This window comes from Charadrius vociferus, unplaced genomic scaffold, assembly GCF_000708025.1.
Source record: "Charadrius vociferus isolate BGI_N301 unplaced genomic scaffold, ASM70802v2 scaffold767, whole genome shotgun sequence".
Taxonomy (NCBI): Eukaryota; Metazoa; Chordata; class Aves; order Charadriiformes; family Charadriidae; genus Charadrius; species Charadrius vociferus.
The window spans coordinates 133,630-152,437 of record NW_009649076.1 but is presented as its reverse complement, the minus strand read 5'-3'; the positions used below and the strand labels follow the sequence as shown (position 1 = coordinate 152,437).

Sequence of the window (18,808 nt, the reverse complement as noted above, 5' to 3'; positions counted from 1 at the left end):
TTGTTAAGCAATACTCTGAAGAGTAGAAAATCATTGTGAAACAGTTCTTGAACTTAAAGGCCCCAAAAACGACCGTGATCTTACTGTGTAAAATGATACATTAAGACATGAGCGTAAATCAGAAGATTTCTTGTGTGTGAGCTGTCTCATGAGTAATCTCAGCTTGTCTCACCCTTGTCTCATCCTTTGTGCCACTGTCTGTTCCTTTTGGGTGCTGGCTTAAGTTCTAACAAGAGCAGAAGGAGGAGGCAGAGGGAGGAAGGAGAGCAATGTCACAAAGCCCTCTTTTAGGTTACGTTAAGCGTTGGGCCGTATGAAGGAAACTCTAGGGCTGACCCAAAGGAAACCGAGTTTTTACATGGACAGTATTTTGCGCACAGAATCTTCTCTGAACGCTGCCAGAGAAGCACAGTTGCAGAATTGTAGTAAAGGTTGCAGAAAAAGCTGAACTAACTGGGTTTTCATCTCTGACCTTGAAAAAATAACTTTTTCGTTTCCTTGATATGAAGCAAAAAGTGGGGGGAGAAGGCTACCGAAACGCCAAACCGAAAACCCAGGCGGTAAGATGGAGAGGCAGAGGAGGCAACTGGTCGAGGTCGGGCAATCCGCTGATTGCGTTGACCTTCTGACTGGTAATTACATCTTGAAGAGTAAATAGGAATGAGCGTCGGCTGTATGTAAACAATTGCATTAGATGTCAGTTGTCTCGTCTTCCCTGGTAATCTCAGTGATCTTCTAATACAGTCTTAAACAGTTCCTGGAGGCCTTTAAGATAAAATACAGATGTTCAGCTGGGTTTACATTAGGTATTAAAGCATAGGGTATGTTGCTGACTCTCAGGTGTCATCTTAAAAGAGGCAAACCGAGGGAGGAGATGACATAGCTCTATTTTCTCTCTTTTTCTTATCAGTATGAACGTATAGGAAGATACACGGATATTGGTGTATGGATGCTATAGGTACACAGGCACTAAAGGCCACGTCTTCACGGACAAGCATGGGTAGGCCAGTCATTGGATCGTGCTGGCTACTAGTCAGGGTTTGGAAATGTGTGCTTCCGATCGTTTGGTGCTGCCTGCAAAGAGTACGGTTGCTTGAAAGCCTGCCATAAAATAAAGCTCAACCAAGCTATACGGCTGTTTGTATGGTTTTTCTAAACGCTCTAATAATCCCTCTGCTTCTTCAAACCGCGTTCTTCATTAGGGCTTGGGCAAAATGTAACGGTACAAATGCTGAGTCATATATAGGCTTGCCAATTTGCATTAATAGCTTGAAGAATCATTGAGAGCTACTCATTTTCTCAAATTAGCAAGTAAATCAGTGAATGTAGTAGAAAGAATGAAGTGTGAAATATACTCTATTTGTTTAGCCTTAATTTCTCATTATAACTTTATATTATAGCAGTAAACATCTTGCAGTATACATTTCTAAAGATAATGAAATCTGAGTACTCTGTCCTCACCACAAATACTCTGATGAAATCATTGTTTGAAAATGAGTGTTACATATCATTACAAAATTAATGGTGCACAAAATCTAAACATACAGACGTAACGTAATTGCACGGCCGGCTTTCGGAAGAAGCAAAATAAAGTGTATTTCTCCTTTTCCAGGTCACATTTTACGCCACGGTCAGTGTTTTTACTTTAATTCTGGGCTGTGTTTATACAGCAGGGGATGATAAACTGAAGGAAAACTTATCGAAATAAAGATTCCTCTCTCCTGGCCCAATAAACACACATATCCCGTTCCACCTGCTAAAACAAGGAGGGGAGAGGTCAGTCTCCCTTACAATACGTCCGTGGAGAATCATTAATCAGAATGTCGTGGATTTAGTAGGAGACGCTTCAGGATAGTGAAACAGAAGCCCAGGGAAAACATGTTTTCTTCAATTTGCAGAGGTCTGGATCTGAGAAGGAGGAGCTCCCGTAGGGCTCACAGGTAAATCCCACCGGGCAGAGCTCCGCCGAGGAGAGCACTGATGTTGGGAATCCTAAAATAGGAGTTTTCTGGCTGCGAGCCGGGAGCATTGAGGTCAGGAATGCTGCTGTTAGAAGCTCTGAAACTGGTTCTTCGCTGAGGGAGCAGACCTCACTCTGCCAGCGGGGGAAAAATTCGGGCTTGACCTTACCGCGGGGAGAAATTCAGGGGAAGCTTTTTCAGTAAAGTGTCTGGTATAGGCAGAGTTGCATATAGACCTTGGCATGCTGTTGCAATTTCCAAATAAGCCAGGTTTTAAGCCAATATACGTAGTGGTTCTAAACTGTAAATAAAGCTTGAAGAAAAAAGTAAACGACTCAAAAAGGCTATGATTTTATGTGCAAGAATTTCCCTGCCCCAGATTGCTGTAGTTTCAGGTACGATTATAGCACGTGAGGAAGTTATTCTCGATGTAATGGGCACTCTTCTGGGTCTCTGCGTGGAAAAGGATTTAGTACTGCTTGGGACTAAATGGTCATGAAGTCATATGTGTATTGTTTATGGCCTCCTAATCCAGGATTTATTGTCCTGATCCTGTTCCAGAACTAGGGACTTGAGTTGATTAAAAAAAAAATTAAATAATTCTTCAAAGCTTTTAAACAAATTGATTTAATCTGGCTTGAAATTTCTTATATTCCCCAAATTTCTACTACTCGGTGCGATCCTCAGAATCGTAAAATCGTTTAGGTTGGAAAAGACCTTTAAAGATCATCAAGTCTGATGTCAACCTAATAATCCTTGTATTCGTCCATGTAATACTCGGTGTTAAAAGGATTTTACAAATGGCATGTGTTACCAGTTAGACATTAATATTAAAATGCTGATGGAGGCAGGTGGAAAATTACTCTTAGTTATACCTGACAGGTTGCCGTGTTGTTTCTTTCCGGAGTGGGAAGGAAAATTCGAGACAGCGAGCCAACTCTGCGGTTTTCTCCGTACTATTCCGTACAAGCGCAGTCGAAAACAAACCAATCTGTTCGTCGGTCCCGCTGCCAGCTCAGTCCCTCTGCCTGGCAATCCCCTGCACCTTCCTAATTAAGCCCTGAACAGCCTCGCTTCGTTTTACGCTGTGCTGAGATCTCTTATCTCCATCCCCTCCTCCCCGGTAAAGACTTGGCCGAGGAGCACCAGGCAGACCAGCATCCCCCCAGCCCCGGGGTGGACCTGGAAGAGCCCGGCTGGTTCGCCTCGTTCGCGCTTCCAGTTTTGGCGGCGATCTGGGAGGAGGGAGGGAAGCTGCTCGTCAAAACGCAATGCCAGGCTGACCTTGCTGTTAAGAGGCTTTTCTTGATGTCTAACCCGAGTTTTCTTTCCAGCAACCTCAGTGAACTGCGCTCTTTTCCGTTTTAGTCGTCACGAAGGTGCGGAACAGACCTTTACCCTCCTCTTTAAAGGCTGTTACCTTGTTTTCCTTCGCTTTTCCCTTTCCAGACAGAACAACGCTAATTGCTAGTCTTTCCTCAAAGAAAAATAGCTTCCCCAGGGGGATATATTTTTACGCCGCTGCGAGGATTGTCTTCATTACGGCAGAATGAGCTCATTGACCACTGGCCCCCTGGTAGACCACTGTGACCTTCAGGTCTGCAGAATTCTTCTCTAACTCGTCATTCCCTGTTTGCGTAGTTTGTTTTTCCGGCCATAGTGGAGAAACTTGCATGTGTCCTTCCCCAATTATATTTTCAGCTCTTTTCTCCAAGGTAACAGAAACCTTTCAGATTATGATCCTGCTGTGCGGTGTACTCACAGACCGTCTTGTTCACGCTGCCTCCAACTCTGATAAGAGCACTCTGTTCCATCCTTCAGGTCGTTACGGAGAATATTGGATGATACCCACCAAAGACCTGTGCGGAGCCACTCAAAATACATCCCACAGTTTCGGCATTGAACTGCCATTAACGGTTCTCTGGGTGCCATTTTTTAATTATATGTCCCAAGATTGTTGATGGAAGTGCCAGAATATTATGCAAAAGCAGTATTAAAAGACTTCCTACGGCATATATGTTGTATATTGTATGATGTATACAACATAAATGATATTTTTTGCCTGAGCAGTCGCCTACATTTATAAATGCGGAGGGGGTTTGTAAAGACATCACCTTTACAATCAGCTGTGCTACCTAGTGACTGAAAAATGAGATTTCATTTAATTAGGAAACTACTGGAATGTTTCCGCACCAAGTTTGCTAAAAAGAATAACATTGGCTTTTCTGGAACAAGGTTCTTAGTTATCAGAGTAGTTATCAGAGCACAAGCACAAGCTTATCGTTCATTGTGACAGCACACAAGATTAAAAAAAAAAATAAAGTTGGATGTTTGAAATCTGGTTCGTGGTTTATGTTCTACCTAAAAGCGCGGTTGCAAGACAGAAGAATGTTTTCAGAAGTATGGGTGATTACGTCCCCTTGTTGCGTGGTAATCCACGGAGTAGTAAAGAATTTTCCAAGGCCTTTTTAACGATCCTAAAAACTCCTAGAAGAACGTTATTAATGGGGTGGACGGCTCACTTCCGTGCCTTTCTTTCCTAAGGGTTTTGTACCGAATTAATTAAAATTGTTTGCATTTAAGTATTTTAATGGGAAGAAAGGACTTAAGTTTCTAATGAATTTGCCTGTAGTTTGATCAACTTGGAAGATTTTTTTTTTTAATTACTGTATTATCCAGAGCAGATTCTTTTAAGGACTCTGAGTCGTTTTAATGAATGTTTATAATTAAGTGGTAGATGAACTTCCTGTATGGTCAGAAATGCAGTTGTTGCTTTGCAAGGTTGAGTTCCTTTATGTTTGATGATTTGCAATGTTTTATGTATTGCAAAATTTTATGGAGGATGTTAAGCCTTTGTCATCTCTGCTCGGCTTGTCATGAGGTATGGGCTTTATGGGCTCCGGGGAATGATGTCTTTGGTTAAGTTAATGTAATAAATGGAGGAAATTCTTGCTTTCCTGTCAGCTTTCATAAAACTTTATGGCCAGCTTTACAGTCCCTGAGCCTTGTCAGCATGGAATAGCTGTATTATTAATTAGTGTGTCCATTACTTCCTTAAAATATGTGTCGAAAGAAAATGAGTGTGAAAGCACGTAGCATTTTGTGAGTTGAAATGGCATTAAACATTACCATATAAAGTTAAAAAATACGAAGTTGTTCTACTTAAGTACTTAAAACATTTCAGTTAAAAAAGCCCAAAAGCCATGTATTTATTTGGGGTTCATTATTGCTGGATATTCTGTTTCCTCATCACAGTATTTTCCTCTGTGTTCTTCCTAGAATGGCTTTACTCCTTTGTACATGGCAGCTCAAGAGAACCACATTGAGGTGGTGAAATATCTCCTGGAGAATGGAGCCAACCAAAGCACAGCTACTGAGGTGAGGTATACTGTTCTTTTTTCACACACGCTATTATTTTACTTCACCTTTGTGTTCAGATCACTTGAAGACGGAAGATTGCTCAGAGTGTTTTGAGAACTTTCACCCTTTCGTTTCAGTGAGTTGTATTTATGAATCTTATCATTTCTTTCTACGCACACGGAAGACAAAGGTGAACTGGAAGCGGTGAAAAGGGCTGAAATCCAGCCTGATTCATTCGACAGCAAAATTTCCCCTGACTTTTGCGAGCCCGGGATTTTCTCCTCCAGTTTGTGCCCGTTTCTCCTATCAGCTTCCAGGAGAATTTTCTCAAAAATGAGCGAGGCTTTGAAGAGAGGTCCCCAGGGCTGTAGAAATTATACAAGGCCATGGCAGTATCGTCAGGGGGATGGAGCTAAGAGTAGATCGATCATGGGCTAAGCGGAGAGGTACAACGTTGCATTTGAACAGATTTACGTCTCTGCCAAAGCCCGTGAAACTCAAGAATTTAGGAGTGCCATCGCCTGAGCAGCAGGGCTATCTTTGTGCTGCTTTTCCGCTCGCGCTGTAAGATCTGGGCAAAAATGGGTGAATAGAATATTATAGGAGGCATCTCCCGCTCTTGGCTGTATAAAGGAGTCTTCTGGGAAGGGTAGTTTGGAGGCGTGCTTCAGTTTCTTCCTCAGCCGGCTGAGAAGCGTCTGGAACACAATGTGCATACCACAGTTGGGACTATGAGGACTGCGTCCAGAAGGGTGTCTGTCTATAGCGTAAAGTGATATAAAACAATTAGTATCAGTTAGTTGTTGACAAGCTTCCTTTTAGGTAAGCTCTTGAGATTTTAGCGTGAGATCAGAATATTTTCTGTATAGAAAGAGCGAGAAATAGGCAAGAAGTGATGAGTGGAGTAGGCTGTCTGTGATGCTGGGTTCACAGGTATGCAGGTGGAAAGGGGCTTCAGGAGGTCGCTTACTCCAACCTCCTGCTCCTGTTCCCCCTAAGTGAGGAGCGATGGCAGTTGCACCTCCTCGACCAGCTGAGTTACTCTGATTTTGAGGCTCGTCTGCAACTTTGTGCAAGCTATAAATATTCATTATTGTCTGTGAATAGCGTAAACTGGAAATCAAATGACTAACAAGGATCACATCAACGACCTCAGCCAGGCAATGTGCCAGTTTCTCCTCGGATGCTTTCTTTCTACTGCCGGACCACGTGGGTATAGATACGCAGAAGGGACAGTATTAATTGCTGGGTTCTGGAGCTGTAAACCTGCAGTAACTTCAGCGCAAGCGCCAAATTAAGAGACGTGAGACTCCATCCCAAGAGGAACTGAATCGTAAGAACTTGCTTTGACAAATGAGAGGATTTGAGGGCATCGGGTAAAACTCCTAGGTCACGACGACGGTGCTCATTCTGCTTCCTCCTCTTGTTCACTTTCTGCTGAATGTTCTTTTATTCCAAGCCAAGGGGATGAGTGAACGGGCTCTGTGCTGCAAAGCGTGTTGGTTCTGTGGATATGGATGTGCCATGTGAAAGCGGTAATAGGAAAGTTCCTCTCCTGTCAGAGCTTTTGCTCGCGTTTATCGCTGTACAGAAACTTACCACTTCGGCATCGCCTTCACAAATGGATGAACGTGAAATGATGGTGCGTCTATGCTCGCCCTCCTTTCCTTCAAACCGAACCGCTGGTGTTAACAGCTGCTTCACTCTCCCTTCTTTCAGTGGATACTGTACCGTTTGATGGCAGCTCCTAAAATAATCCCCTCGCGGCCTGCATATACGGCGATCACGTTACACGGCAGCTTTCTGAAATATGAAATCCCGTGGGATTGCCAGGCAACGTGGCAGAAACACACTCCTTGTGAAGGAGCCGAGTGGAGCTGTGGCTATTCAGGAGCCCAGCCCGGCTACGAGCCCACAGGCACCTGCTCGCAGCCTTTCTCCCAGTAACATTTACTGGCTGCGATGATCAGGTCCACTGGAAATTCAGTCGTTCATTTACAGCTACTGTGAGGCCGGGATGGTTAATTAAATTTAATCAATTCAAATAAAATTAATTAAATGTGGCCTCTGCTTCAGTGCAGGCATCCAAGCATCACTGGAACTCACAGTACAGTCTGGTTTTGGTTGTGTGTTGTTTTTTTTTTAAAAAGGAGTGGGGAGATTAAAAATCAAATGACTCCGACTCTGAACCCGAGTCCAAGTCTGTCCTCTGCCATCAGAAAGGTCAGTGCGCACTTATGCGTCTTGGACAGTAAAGGCTGTCTACCCCTTTATCGCTTAAAAAGACAAATTTTGGATTCAGGTCTTGCTGAGGTGATGGTTTCAGTGATTTCTGAAGGAGCCACTGTCCACTTCCACACGTGCCCAGAGTTAGTCTCATGAACAGACTGAAGAAGTGATACGTTAAATAAGGTGGGATGGCAGCCTGAACTGAGGATGCCACCGAAATACGTGAAGAAGGACCTTCTGTTTGGCCTCAGAGACTGGCTGTCCTCACGTGGGGAGGTGGGGAGATGAAAAGCTTTCTCCAAGCTCCAGTCAGCCGTGCTGTCCAGAAGCAATAGGAGAGGGAGTGCAGCAAGAGTTGTGTCCTTTTAGAGGAGGATGGAAGATAAAGTGGTGTAAAGCAAATGGTTGATCTTGTCTTTGAAGCTGTGAAACTTGCACTGCCTTTGGATATATTTTGTTTCCTCTAAGACTGATGTATGTATATATACAAAATGAGAGCACGGACGAGCTCAGTTTCACGGGGCCTCTAATCCAGGATTTGTTCTCATGTTCCCAGAGGCAAAAGGCAAATGCATTAAGCCATTTCAACACCTAATGTAGCCCCAATCTCAGAATTATCTTTACAGTTCAGCTGTTTCATCAGCTGTTCACCCTTTTTTAATTCACTGTACAGAATTTAATCTCTATTACAGCAAGAAACCATAGTAGGATCGCTGTTACAACGCACCTACCCACAGTTCTATGCAAAAGGGAATGAACATTATTAGATTACTAAGGGGAAAAATTGCTTTGGCAATTCTTCAAATGTTTCCTTCAGCATATGTTAGCTCTCATTCCTTCCTAACTTGTCCTTTATTATTTTATCACCTTTCCAGATTGCTATTCTAAATCAATTCTCTCTTTTTCCTGTGCCTTTTACAGCATATTTAAATCAGTTTTCTCACTTTCTGGCTATAATCAACTTTTTAGCTGTTCAATCCGACCCTGTATTGTTCCATTCCCTTTTCCTTCGTCGTTAATCACCATGGCTGCGATGACAGACTGCGAGAGCTGCTGGTGGTTCAGCTGCCCTCCGATCCAGCGTGTGGTGACGGCGCAGACGCACTTGGGCAGCGTGCAGGGCCGGAGCTACGTTCAGTTTTATAGTCAGAATAAAAGAGATGGGAGCAGGCGGCACCTCAGCCGGGGTAGCACGTCGCGATCCTGCCACGCGTTGTAAAGCATCGGCAATCCGAGGCACGCGTGGAGGAGCAAGGCGACGTGAAAATAATTTTAAAACTAAGCAAAAACTATGAATGAAAAGCAGAGAGATTTTTTTTCTGACTTTGTTTTTCCAAAAAGAACAAATATTCTAATGATTTCCTGCTGCGAATTAGAATACATTCCTAAACATGATCTGGCTTTCTTGAGTCGTAGTCCATGTGTCCTTAGAATGGGAAACAGCAGCAAATGTATCCAAAGATATCGTTTCTTTTTGCAGAGTTTTGGGATATGCAGAAACAGGTTCCCTGTATATTTTTCACATCTACTTTGTTCAGTGCTCACTAATCCTTTACCAAAATATTGCTGCAAATATGCTTTGCGGCATATTGGTAAGATAAGTAATTAAAAGAGATACTGTAGAATGGTCCTTTGGTTGCGCTTGACTTAAAAAAAGACTACTTTGAAGTGGGAAGAGCATGCTTCTCACATGTTTGAAGTCGTATCTGGGTTAAAATGCTGTGCCTCCGATGTCATTTCATTGGAGACGGTGGTGCAGAGGTAGAATATAGCTGGTAGTGTGCTTATCAAATTTCTCTGTGCGTGATTAGGACTGTGCAAATCACCAAAGCTGTACGTCCTTCAGCTTACTCAGCCTGGAGAAGAGAAGGCTCCAGGGAGACCTTAGAGCCCCTTCCAGTGCCTAACAGGGCTACAGGAGAGCTGGGGAGGGACTCTTGATCAGGGGATGGAGTGATAGGACGAGGGGGAGTAGTTTTAAACTGAAAGAGGGGAGATTTAGATTAGATATTGGGAAGAAATTATATATTCTGAGGGTGGTGAGGCACTTGCCCTGGTTGCCCCGAGAAGCTGTGGCTGCCCCATCCCTGGAGGTGTTCAAGGCCAGGTTGGACGGGGCTTGGAGCAACCTGGGCTGGTGGGAGGTGGCCCTGCCCAGGGCAGGGGGGTTGGAAATAGATGATCGTCAAGGTCCCTTCCAACCTAAACCGTTCTATGATCTTTAAGGTCCATTCTAACCCAAACCATTCTGACTCTATGGTCTTGTTTTCTTCTCCACCAGGACGGTTTCACTCCTCTAGCTGTTGCACTGCAACAAGGACACAACCAGGCGGTGGCCATCCTCCTGGAAAATGACACCAAGGGGAAAGTGAGATTACCAGCTCTGCATATCGCCGCTAGAAAAGACGACACCAAATCAGCGGCGCTCTTACTGCAGAACGACCACAATGCCGATGTGCAGTCCAAGGTAACACCATGCTGCCGTAGAGGTAACAGGGTAGTCACGCGGCTGAGTGCCGATGGGCAACAAACTTTACTTCCTTCATCTTAACAGTTAAGGGTAATTTCTTCTGTGGGGCAAGACAAGTTGCTCGACCAGTATCACCGCTAATATATCTACTTTTGCAGTGTTCAGCTACACAGTAATTACGAGCTACGCATCTTTTTGCTTTTTAGTTATACCTCCCATTTCTTTGGTAACCAGCTTTCTCTCATTATTTGTAAACCCGAAGAGACTGGACTGGACTGTCACTGCTTTCCTATTAAACAGGATACTGGTTTATTGCCCGTGGGAACGTAGGTTGTATTTAAAGTTAATGCATGCTTGAAGGGATTTTCCCATAATTAACAGCATAACTCATTTCAAAAAGCAACATAGTTCTTCGTTTTGCGGCTAGTCTTTAATATTTTTCCTCTTTTTCCCAAACCATGCTGCATCAGATGATGGTGAATAGGACGACTGAGGTACCGAGATCAAACATTTTTAATTACTCTTTCTATTACTTATAATTATTTCCTCTGCTCTGTGGCAATATTTCTTTATTATTTAGCACTAGAAGTGAAGATATGACCTTTTTTTTTTTTTTAATACATAGAAAATTGTGACTCAGCAAACCTATTTTTATTCATCCTTTGTCTTAGAATTTCTTTTTCTTTGTGTCACTATCGAAGTAAACTTTTGAGCGTTCCCATCAGTTCAAAGAAGTCTGAAGCGAGTAATGGAGCTAAGAGGATAAAGATACTTTTCTAGCTCAATTTCATTAATTATGAAAATGCACTCACTTGGCATAATTAAATTAAGGTGTCTGGCTCAGACAGAATAATGGTAAAACTCATTTTCCTTCTTTTACAATAACAAATATAATCAAATCCTCGGAGGTAAAAATTTGTTCAGAGCATCTGCTTTTTTTTACCGATGTTCTTATTACAATCTTTTCAATAAAGTTTTGAGAAGTCCTTGAGGGATAGCGCATAATCAGAATTTATCTGCAGCAGATAACGTTACATTTCTCATATGGATTGTGGAAATACCACCTCTCCAAGCTCTTCCACTAAGAATCATGGGTCTGATTGGCTAGAGCTGTGGTTTCTCCCCTAAAGATTATCGAGACGTTTAGGAAAAAGAGTTATTTCCGAGGCGGCGGTCATTATTTGAATGCCCGCTCTTAAATAATGGAGTTTCTCTGTTAGATGAGGGCAACGAATTTTTGAAAGCGGGACGTTGCCGTGAGGCGGGTGGCGATGGGGATTGAAATGGTGACGGCTTCTCCCCGCCGCCTGCCCGCGGGCGCGTTCCTCGCTACGCTACCCGTGAAGGGGGGTTACCGCTTCTTCACCGGCCGTTGCGTTACTCCTCAGTACCTCGCGTTTGTCACCAGGCAAACGTGTCCCCGAGAAGGCAGTTGTTAATGCAATACGCGTTCAATCTATAGCTCAACACAGAATCGTATTTCTGCGCCTGATATCCTCGGTAGAGATTTCCCGGGGAATTTATCCCAGCAGGAAGACTATGAGTTTAATGGCTGTACTTCGGCCAGGATCACCCGTAGGCTGACAAGGAAGTAAATGGAATTAGGGTAAAACAGTGAGCTGATGGCTGTATCTTGTGGGAATAAAGTTGATTTCAGAGCGTGACATCTGCCTACATTTCTTTATTCCATCAGTAGTTTAAAATGATGGTTTGTACACTGCAAGAAATGAAACCCAGCTGGAAATACGGTACGGTCTAGAAGCCAAAAGTATTTCTCTCTTTCCATAACTAACTTTAGGGTCTGATGAAATCAGTGCAAAGCTCTTCAGGGAAACCTCAAAAGCAAGGTCCTTTCTACTTGAATTACTTATGAGACTAAAAGCTTGCTCTGTGTCCTAGTTTCTGAAAAATTAATCTTTTTTTATGTTGTTGTCAAGCAATTCTGTATCTCGTAGCCGGAGCAGGTTTTACCTTCTAGTGTTTAAGAGGCAATGCATAAATTGTGTTTTTTCTGATGTATAGATGGCAAAGTTTCTTCAGCTCCTTTGAGATCCAAATTGTATATAAATACAATTATGATTCTTATACTGTGCTACTAAGTAGTTTCTCATGTACTCCAAATTCTTGGGTTACACATTGAATAACCACTGCTTTTTCAAAAAAAAAAAAAAAAGAAAAGAAAAAAGGAAGCATGTTGTCAATATGCCTAATTCTAAGAGCAGTAAACTAAAAATCCAACAACTTTTGTGGTCACTTATCCAAACCCAGTACACAGATGCAGCCCAAAAGACCCATGTTGCTTCTGAATTGTAACGAGGAAACTTCCTTTATTTTCCTTCAGAATGGCTAATGTGTTAATATTTTTGACAATGAAAGCTACCCTCCTTTTTGGCCACTGATTCAGAACACTGAATTGGAGAATGAAAGAATAAGGCTTTTGATAACCTCTCGTATGAAAACTGCTCTCTCTGCCTGAAAGGCTGTGCTGTGTTATAGGTGAAACTGGATAAAGTCGACACAATACCTTTGTTTGCCAGCAGCTTGTAAAACCGAGTTCTAGTTAAGCTGATTGTCTTGTGTGAAATGATTTGTATAATAAGGGCTGTTTCCCTTTGTAGAGTGGCTTTACACCTTTGCACATAGCCGCCCACTATGGAAACGTCAATGTGGCAACGCTTCTGCTAAACCGAGGAGCTGCAGTCGATTTCACGGCGAGGGTACGGAGGAATTTCTTTCTCTTCTTTACTTGTAATGGCCTACGAAACTGGGAGTGTTTCTTTCTGTAATTCTGAGTCAAGAGTCACGGACTCAAAAGTCGGAGCAAAGTAGCGCTGAAGTTGTTAGAATCTGTCTTTTTTTTGGCGGTAATTCTTAAAGGTTGCCTCTGTGCAATATGCCAGAGTCCTTGGGAGTGGAGTAGCGACCAGTAGCCCCAGTGGAAGGAAGCAGGCTCCTTTGACTAGCTCCAGACAGCTGATATCCTCATAACGTGTCACCTCACTTCAGCTTTGCTGTCAGTTAGACACGCTCCAGAAATCCGCGTAGGCTTTTTCAGTAGTCAGTATTCACTGTGATACTTTAATTTGATATTTTCACATATAAACGTATTTTGAAGGTATAGTGCCATTCTAGAAATGCAACAATCAAAGTGCTAATTAATCACGACTACTCCTTTATGGTAAACGACTGCAGAGCTACATGATATAGCCTCTTTGCTGTTGTACCTTACGTAGTTTGAGGCGGCCGTGCAAACCTCTGGTAACCTGCACCTCAGCGTAGCCACTGGCTCACAAGTTTTCGGTTTAATTTTACCAGCCACGCTGTGAATTACTTTAGGGTTCTGCCTCTCACACCGACTTCCCCCTGTTCCCAATGTGGAATAGCGGCTCCCCTTACCTTTTTTTTTCCTTTGCAAGGACTTTCAGCCTAAACCAGGACCTACTCCTTTACGCTGTTGGCATTATTGGTTCCTTTGTGTAGGAGTCACGCGTTTGTGTACTCTTGTCTATGTTGCAGTGATTTAAATGCATCGGTGTTTTGTGAATACTGACTCATTGGGACCCTGATATGTGTTTGTTTAGTTGTCTGACTCTGGGACCGTGATGTTTGCTGCTTTGGCAGATGCGCTTCTTCGTTTATTAAAAAACCCCAAACGATAAATAAAGATTCCCGCTTAGAAAGGAATTACTAACTCTAGCTTGTATGGCGTGTGCCCGGCTCTGATGCTCAACTACATTTTTGTTTATTCTCTACAACGTGATGGTCTCATTTTTTTCTTTTTGTGATCCGCGCACCAATTCACCCCCGTTACACACCTTCAAATCCATCATGCTCATTGGTTTGTTCTTTTCATGGTGTAGAATGGAATCACCCCACTGCATGTGGCATCCAAAAGGGGGAACACAAACATGGTGAAGCTCTTGTTGGATCGCGGAGGGCAGATCGATGCCAAAACCAGGGTGAGTCTTTCTATTCCCTGAATATGATGTTGTCCCTTCTTGGGAATGGATTGGGATTTTTTGCTTGCTTGTTTTGGTTTTTTTTTTTTTTTCGTTGTTTTTTGGGGGGAGGGTTATGCCAGAGACTGGGAACACCAAGATTCACAGTTTGGAATTCAGCTTCAGTAATTGTGTCTTTTTCTCTGTTCTTAAAATTAGACATGAGATGCGGCTGTTATAAATGACTCAAAAAAAAGAAAAAGCAAAAAATCTGCTCAACACAGCTCCAGAAATGCTAAGCATTGCCTCCTCACAAGTGTAGTCTTTCTGAAACTTGGTTCAAATTTAAATTGTGACTCTAACAATAATTTACAAAGAAATATTTTTATACCTTTTTTTTTTTAAAAAAAAAAATCAGAATCCTACCTTTAGTTTTCAGATTGTTATTTGTTTTATGTAGACTGTTTTCTATGGTATCAGACTAAAGAACGGCAGGTAATAGTGATAGTAGGAGGCAGAAATACTATTTCCTTTAGTCTCCTGTATAATCTACATACATCATACCTGAAAAAGCTGATGAAACCGACCTTTTGAGGAAATAAGCCTGTTAGTAGGTCCAGCTTCACGTGACATGAGAACCATGGGTGCGCTGCACAGCGATGGGAAGCGGAGGGTCTGGACTCGGCTAAGGCTTTCACAGAATCACAGAATGGTAGGGGTTGGAAGAGACCTCTGGAGATCATCTGGTCCAACCCCGCTGACAAAGCAGGTTCACCTACAGCAGGTTGGACTGGAACGTGTCCAGGCGGGTTTTTAATATCTCCAGAGAAGGAGACTCCACAACCTCTGAGCAGCCCGTGCCAGTGCTGCCACCCTCAAAGTAAAGAAGTTTTTTTTCATGTTGAGATGGAATTTCCTGTGTTCCCGTGTGTGGCTGTTGCCCCTTGTCCTGTCGCTGGGCGCCACTGAAAAGAGTCTAGCCCCGTCCTCTTGACACCCGCCCTTTAGATATTGATTAGCATTGAGGAGATCCCCTCTGCCTTCTCTTCTCCAGGCTAAACAGCCCCAGGTCGCTCAGGCTTTCCTTATCAGAGAGGTGCTCCATTCCCTTGACCATCTTTGTAGCCCTCCGCTGGACTCTCTCCAGCAGTTCCCTGTCCTTCCTGAACTGGGGAGCCCAGAACTGGACACAGTGCTCCAGATGTGGCCTCACCAGGGCAGAGTAGAGGGAGAGGATGACCTGCCTGGACTTGCTGGCCATGCTTCTTTTAATGCACCCCAAGATACCATTGGCCTTCTTGGCCACCAGAGCACATTGCTGGCTCATGGTCAACTGGTTGTCCACCAGGACTCCCAGGTCACTCTCCACAGAGCTGCTTTCCAGCAGGTCAACCCCTAACTTGTACTGGTGCATGGGGTCATTCCTCCCTAGGTGCAGGGAGTCAGTTCCCTGACTTCAGGTCCCCTGACTCCTAAATATCATGAAAACTGCGGTAGTGGGCTGGGAGGACCCTTTTGTTGAAGAGCCAATACTTGGAACAAGTAACTTGCTCTGTGCCAGCAGCTACTCACCTCTTCCCCAGACTAACCACAGAAAATTAGGTGACTCTCGCTGGCTTCCTCCTCCCAGTTGTCCTGTTGAAATGCCACACCGATATTCTGCTCTTTGTGCACGGGTGATTTCGCCATCATTCAGGACAAAAGAAAAACCCATCAATTTATGTGGGCAGGGTTGATGATTTCAGAAGGCATTTTGGAGTCACCTAGGAACATGTGGTCATTTATGCGAACTGAACTGCAAAGGAGTCGTTCTGGAAAGCTGCTGGTTTTCAAGCACTGATCTGAAAAATCATGTCTCCAAGTAACAGAGGGGTTTTTAGAGCACAGAGTTTAGAGCTTGGACATAAGAGGTTTTTTGAGGTGGAAAGGGAGAGGATGTTGCAGTCAGCTACCCTTGTGGTTGGTTCAACCTCTGCAGGTACTTTGGTATCAACCATTTGTTGCTTCATAAACTAGGAAGAGAATCATGATTATTGTGTAACTCTGTGTGTGATTATGATTTTGATTTCTGATTATTTATGAAGTGGTCTCTCTCTTGCTCTTGTTTTTTGGTTTGTTTTTTTTTTTAAACTACTGATGATGGAAAATGCTGCCTCTCGTGAAGGTGTGCAGTAAATCATCCCTGGTCAAGTTTTCCACAATAAGTTCCTAAATTCTCGCGGTAAATAGGCATGAAATGGTAATAATACGCTGGAGTCAGGTTATTCCACATACTCACAAGCCCGGTAGTCACACAGAAACGGTCCGTGTGGCCTGTGGAATGACAGCGTTGAATTCACTGATGTCCTGTTCGCTCTTTAGATGCTTCTTTTAGACAAGTTGGCACAGGTGATTGTAAAGGACGTCTTGGATTTTAAGAGGTCAAGGTGTATTCCCTTCCCCGCTCACCCGCAAAGACGGATGTGCAGTCGGGAACGAAACGGAAAGAACGGGACTTTGCCCGGCGTAGGTGGAAAGTGGTGATTTTAGAGCCTTCTCATTGTCTGGGCTTCCTGCCCTTTGTCAGCTGCTCAAAGACTGTCAGCACAAAGACATCAGTGAAAAGCCGTAAAGGTATCCGAAAACACACGTATCCCATTTTGCACAGGTTCAGTGCCTTCCTCTTGCTTTCATCTTCCACCTTCTCCCCCCTCAAAGGCACGCGGCGGCGGTCGCCTGCCGGTACTTCACGGTGGGGGAGATTCCAGCGCTTTGGTTTTTGCTGTCCGTGTCTCCGTGGCGTGATCTCGCCGTGGTGCCAGCTGTTTATATATCGTCTATATATACACATTTTTCTTTTCTCCTTGGCTTTGTCCACGTGCCTCGTGTGCTTTGCTATGGCCGTGAGCATGTAGGGTGCCGAAGAGGGTATCGGTTGTGTGTTGCACGCCATGCGTCCCTGTCTTTTGTACTTGAAAGGACAGACCTCCGCCACCTCCACCTCGTTACTAACACGCTTGCCTTTCCGTACTCGCCTTTTTATTTCTCCTGAGGAACACCCATGTTCTTCCCGTAGGTCAGATTCACGCAAAAACAGTGGAATTAAATATACTAGGATATTTCGTTGCCGGATAGCTTGGGCTTTTATTTCTAGTCTCCATACCGCACCAAAATAAGCTTTTCGGTTAAAAAAGTACTCATTGCTTTCATTCAGTTTATTTTTAACTTGCTGTATTACACGACGTCTGATGATGCATAAATTAAGACGGGAAAACTGATTGTAACAGATTTGAGGTGAGCCTCAGTACTTTTAATTACGCAGAGTTAATCTGTGAAATCTTTTTAGGTTGGAAAATGTTCTGTTGGAATGATCCATTAGGAGCCCCTGTATTGTCTGAAAAAAAACCCTAAATATTAAAACGTACGTTCTTCAAAGGGAATAAATTATGCATGTGTCCTACTGTTCCATAGTTAATGGTGCATGTCAGAGGAAAGCCCTGCTTACCGCAGGAATTACAGATTTTTATTTTTGGATACATTTCATAACATATTTGCTGAAATTTTATGGCATTTCTTACTATGCTCCAAAGATGTAAAATTGCTAGGAAACCTGCTTGCTACACTTACATATTTTAGAATCATATTTAAATTTTTTTTGGCAAGTTTTACCATTTTTCTCAACTAACCACTGAAGAAGCTTTTAAAATGTGGAATTTCGCTTCTGTCTAAGATTGTGTCTAAAGCAAAAATGTAAACTCCATTCCCAATGGTATAACCAGGATACTTTTATTAGTACTATTTGTTAATCTACGTTTGTGCTGCTTCTGTTTACGTAAAAGACTTACCTGGAGTTTTGTTTGCTAAGCACTTAACAGGTAAAATTTCTTATGCTAAAACAATTCATATTTCAATTCTTAGTCAAACCTATATTGTCTACAAGTTTACCTGAATTAAGAATTTCAATGACATACGTTTGTTTAAAATTTTTAAAGTTTAGCTAAACTTCTGACCTGTACAGCGATGGTACGCAAGTGGAGTTGGCTTTCAGAAGGAATTGTGCGGACGGTGGCTGGGAATCGGTGTGCAGAAACGTCTTCTCTAAAAGATGGTGGAAAGTTCCTTTTTTGATTAATTCGATGTCACGTGGTCAAGAGTAACGTGGCAATTACCAATTCTCACTTTGAGAGGAGGAAAGTATATACAGCCTTCCTGAAACGTAGTAAGGATTATTACAGGGAGAATTATTCTAAGCAATTAAAAGCAGTGCAATTTCAGCATGGCCAAAATATATATATTTCTATTTAAAAAAAAAAGTATTCTGATATAATGGAATAGTAACAGTGACGGATGTGTGGGATCTTGAAATGTTACTGACTATTAAAGGGGTTTAGGAGCATTCTTTATGAATGCAGTTTTCGTAATATCTCTGGTTTTTTTAATCTCTCTATGAATTGTATAGGAAAAAAAACATGTTCCCCTGTCTCAGACACTGTCACACATTTTGTGTTCTTTCTATTGAATCTTGCCGACATTTAAATTAAATTTTTCTTGTTCTGGGACTTTATTTTAGAGTCCTCTTGCAGGCTCTCGTCCAGAATATTTACAGTTGGGGAAAAAAATAAAAATCCCTGGAATGAACCAGAGCATCTAGTCTTGGAGTGGAAAGCTTGTTGTGTGGGAAGGGAAACGTGTTGTATGCCTGGAGCGTGGCGGCTGGAGAGGGGAGGAGACGTGGTAATCATAGAATCATAGAATGGTTTAGGTTGGAAGGGACCTTGAAGATCATTGAGTTCCACCCCCCCTGCCATGGGCAGGGACACCTCCCACTAGACCAGGTTGTCCAAGGCCACGTCCAGCCTGGCCTTCAACAC

At 43.0% G+C, this 18,808-nt stretch overlaps 1 protein-coding gene across 1 annotated transcript in view; it reads left to right on the top strand.

Annotated features, from left to right (window-relative positions):
- ANK2 (ankyrin 2, neuronal) overlaps nt 1–18,808 on the top strand; it is a 313,778-nt gene that overhangs the window by 185,658 nt on the left and 109,312 nt on the right. The window contains exons 5-9 of the mRNA XM_009888182.1: nt 5,241–5,339; nt 9,832–10,017; nt 10,491–10,514; nt 12,639–12,737; nt 13,881–13,979. Of these exons, the coding sequence (XP_009886484.1) occupies nt 5,241–5,339; nt 9,832–10,017; nt 10,491–10,514; nt 12,639–12,737; nt 13,881–13,979 (507 nt within the window). The remainder of the gene's footprint in view (nt 1–5,240; nt 5,340–9,831; nt 10,018–10,490; nt 10,515–12,638; nt 12,738–13,880; nt 13,980–18,808) is intronic.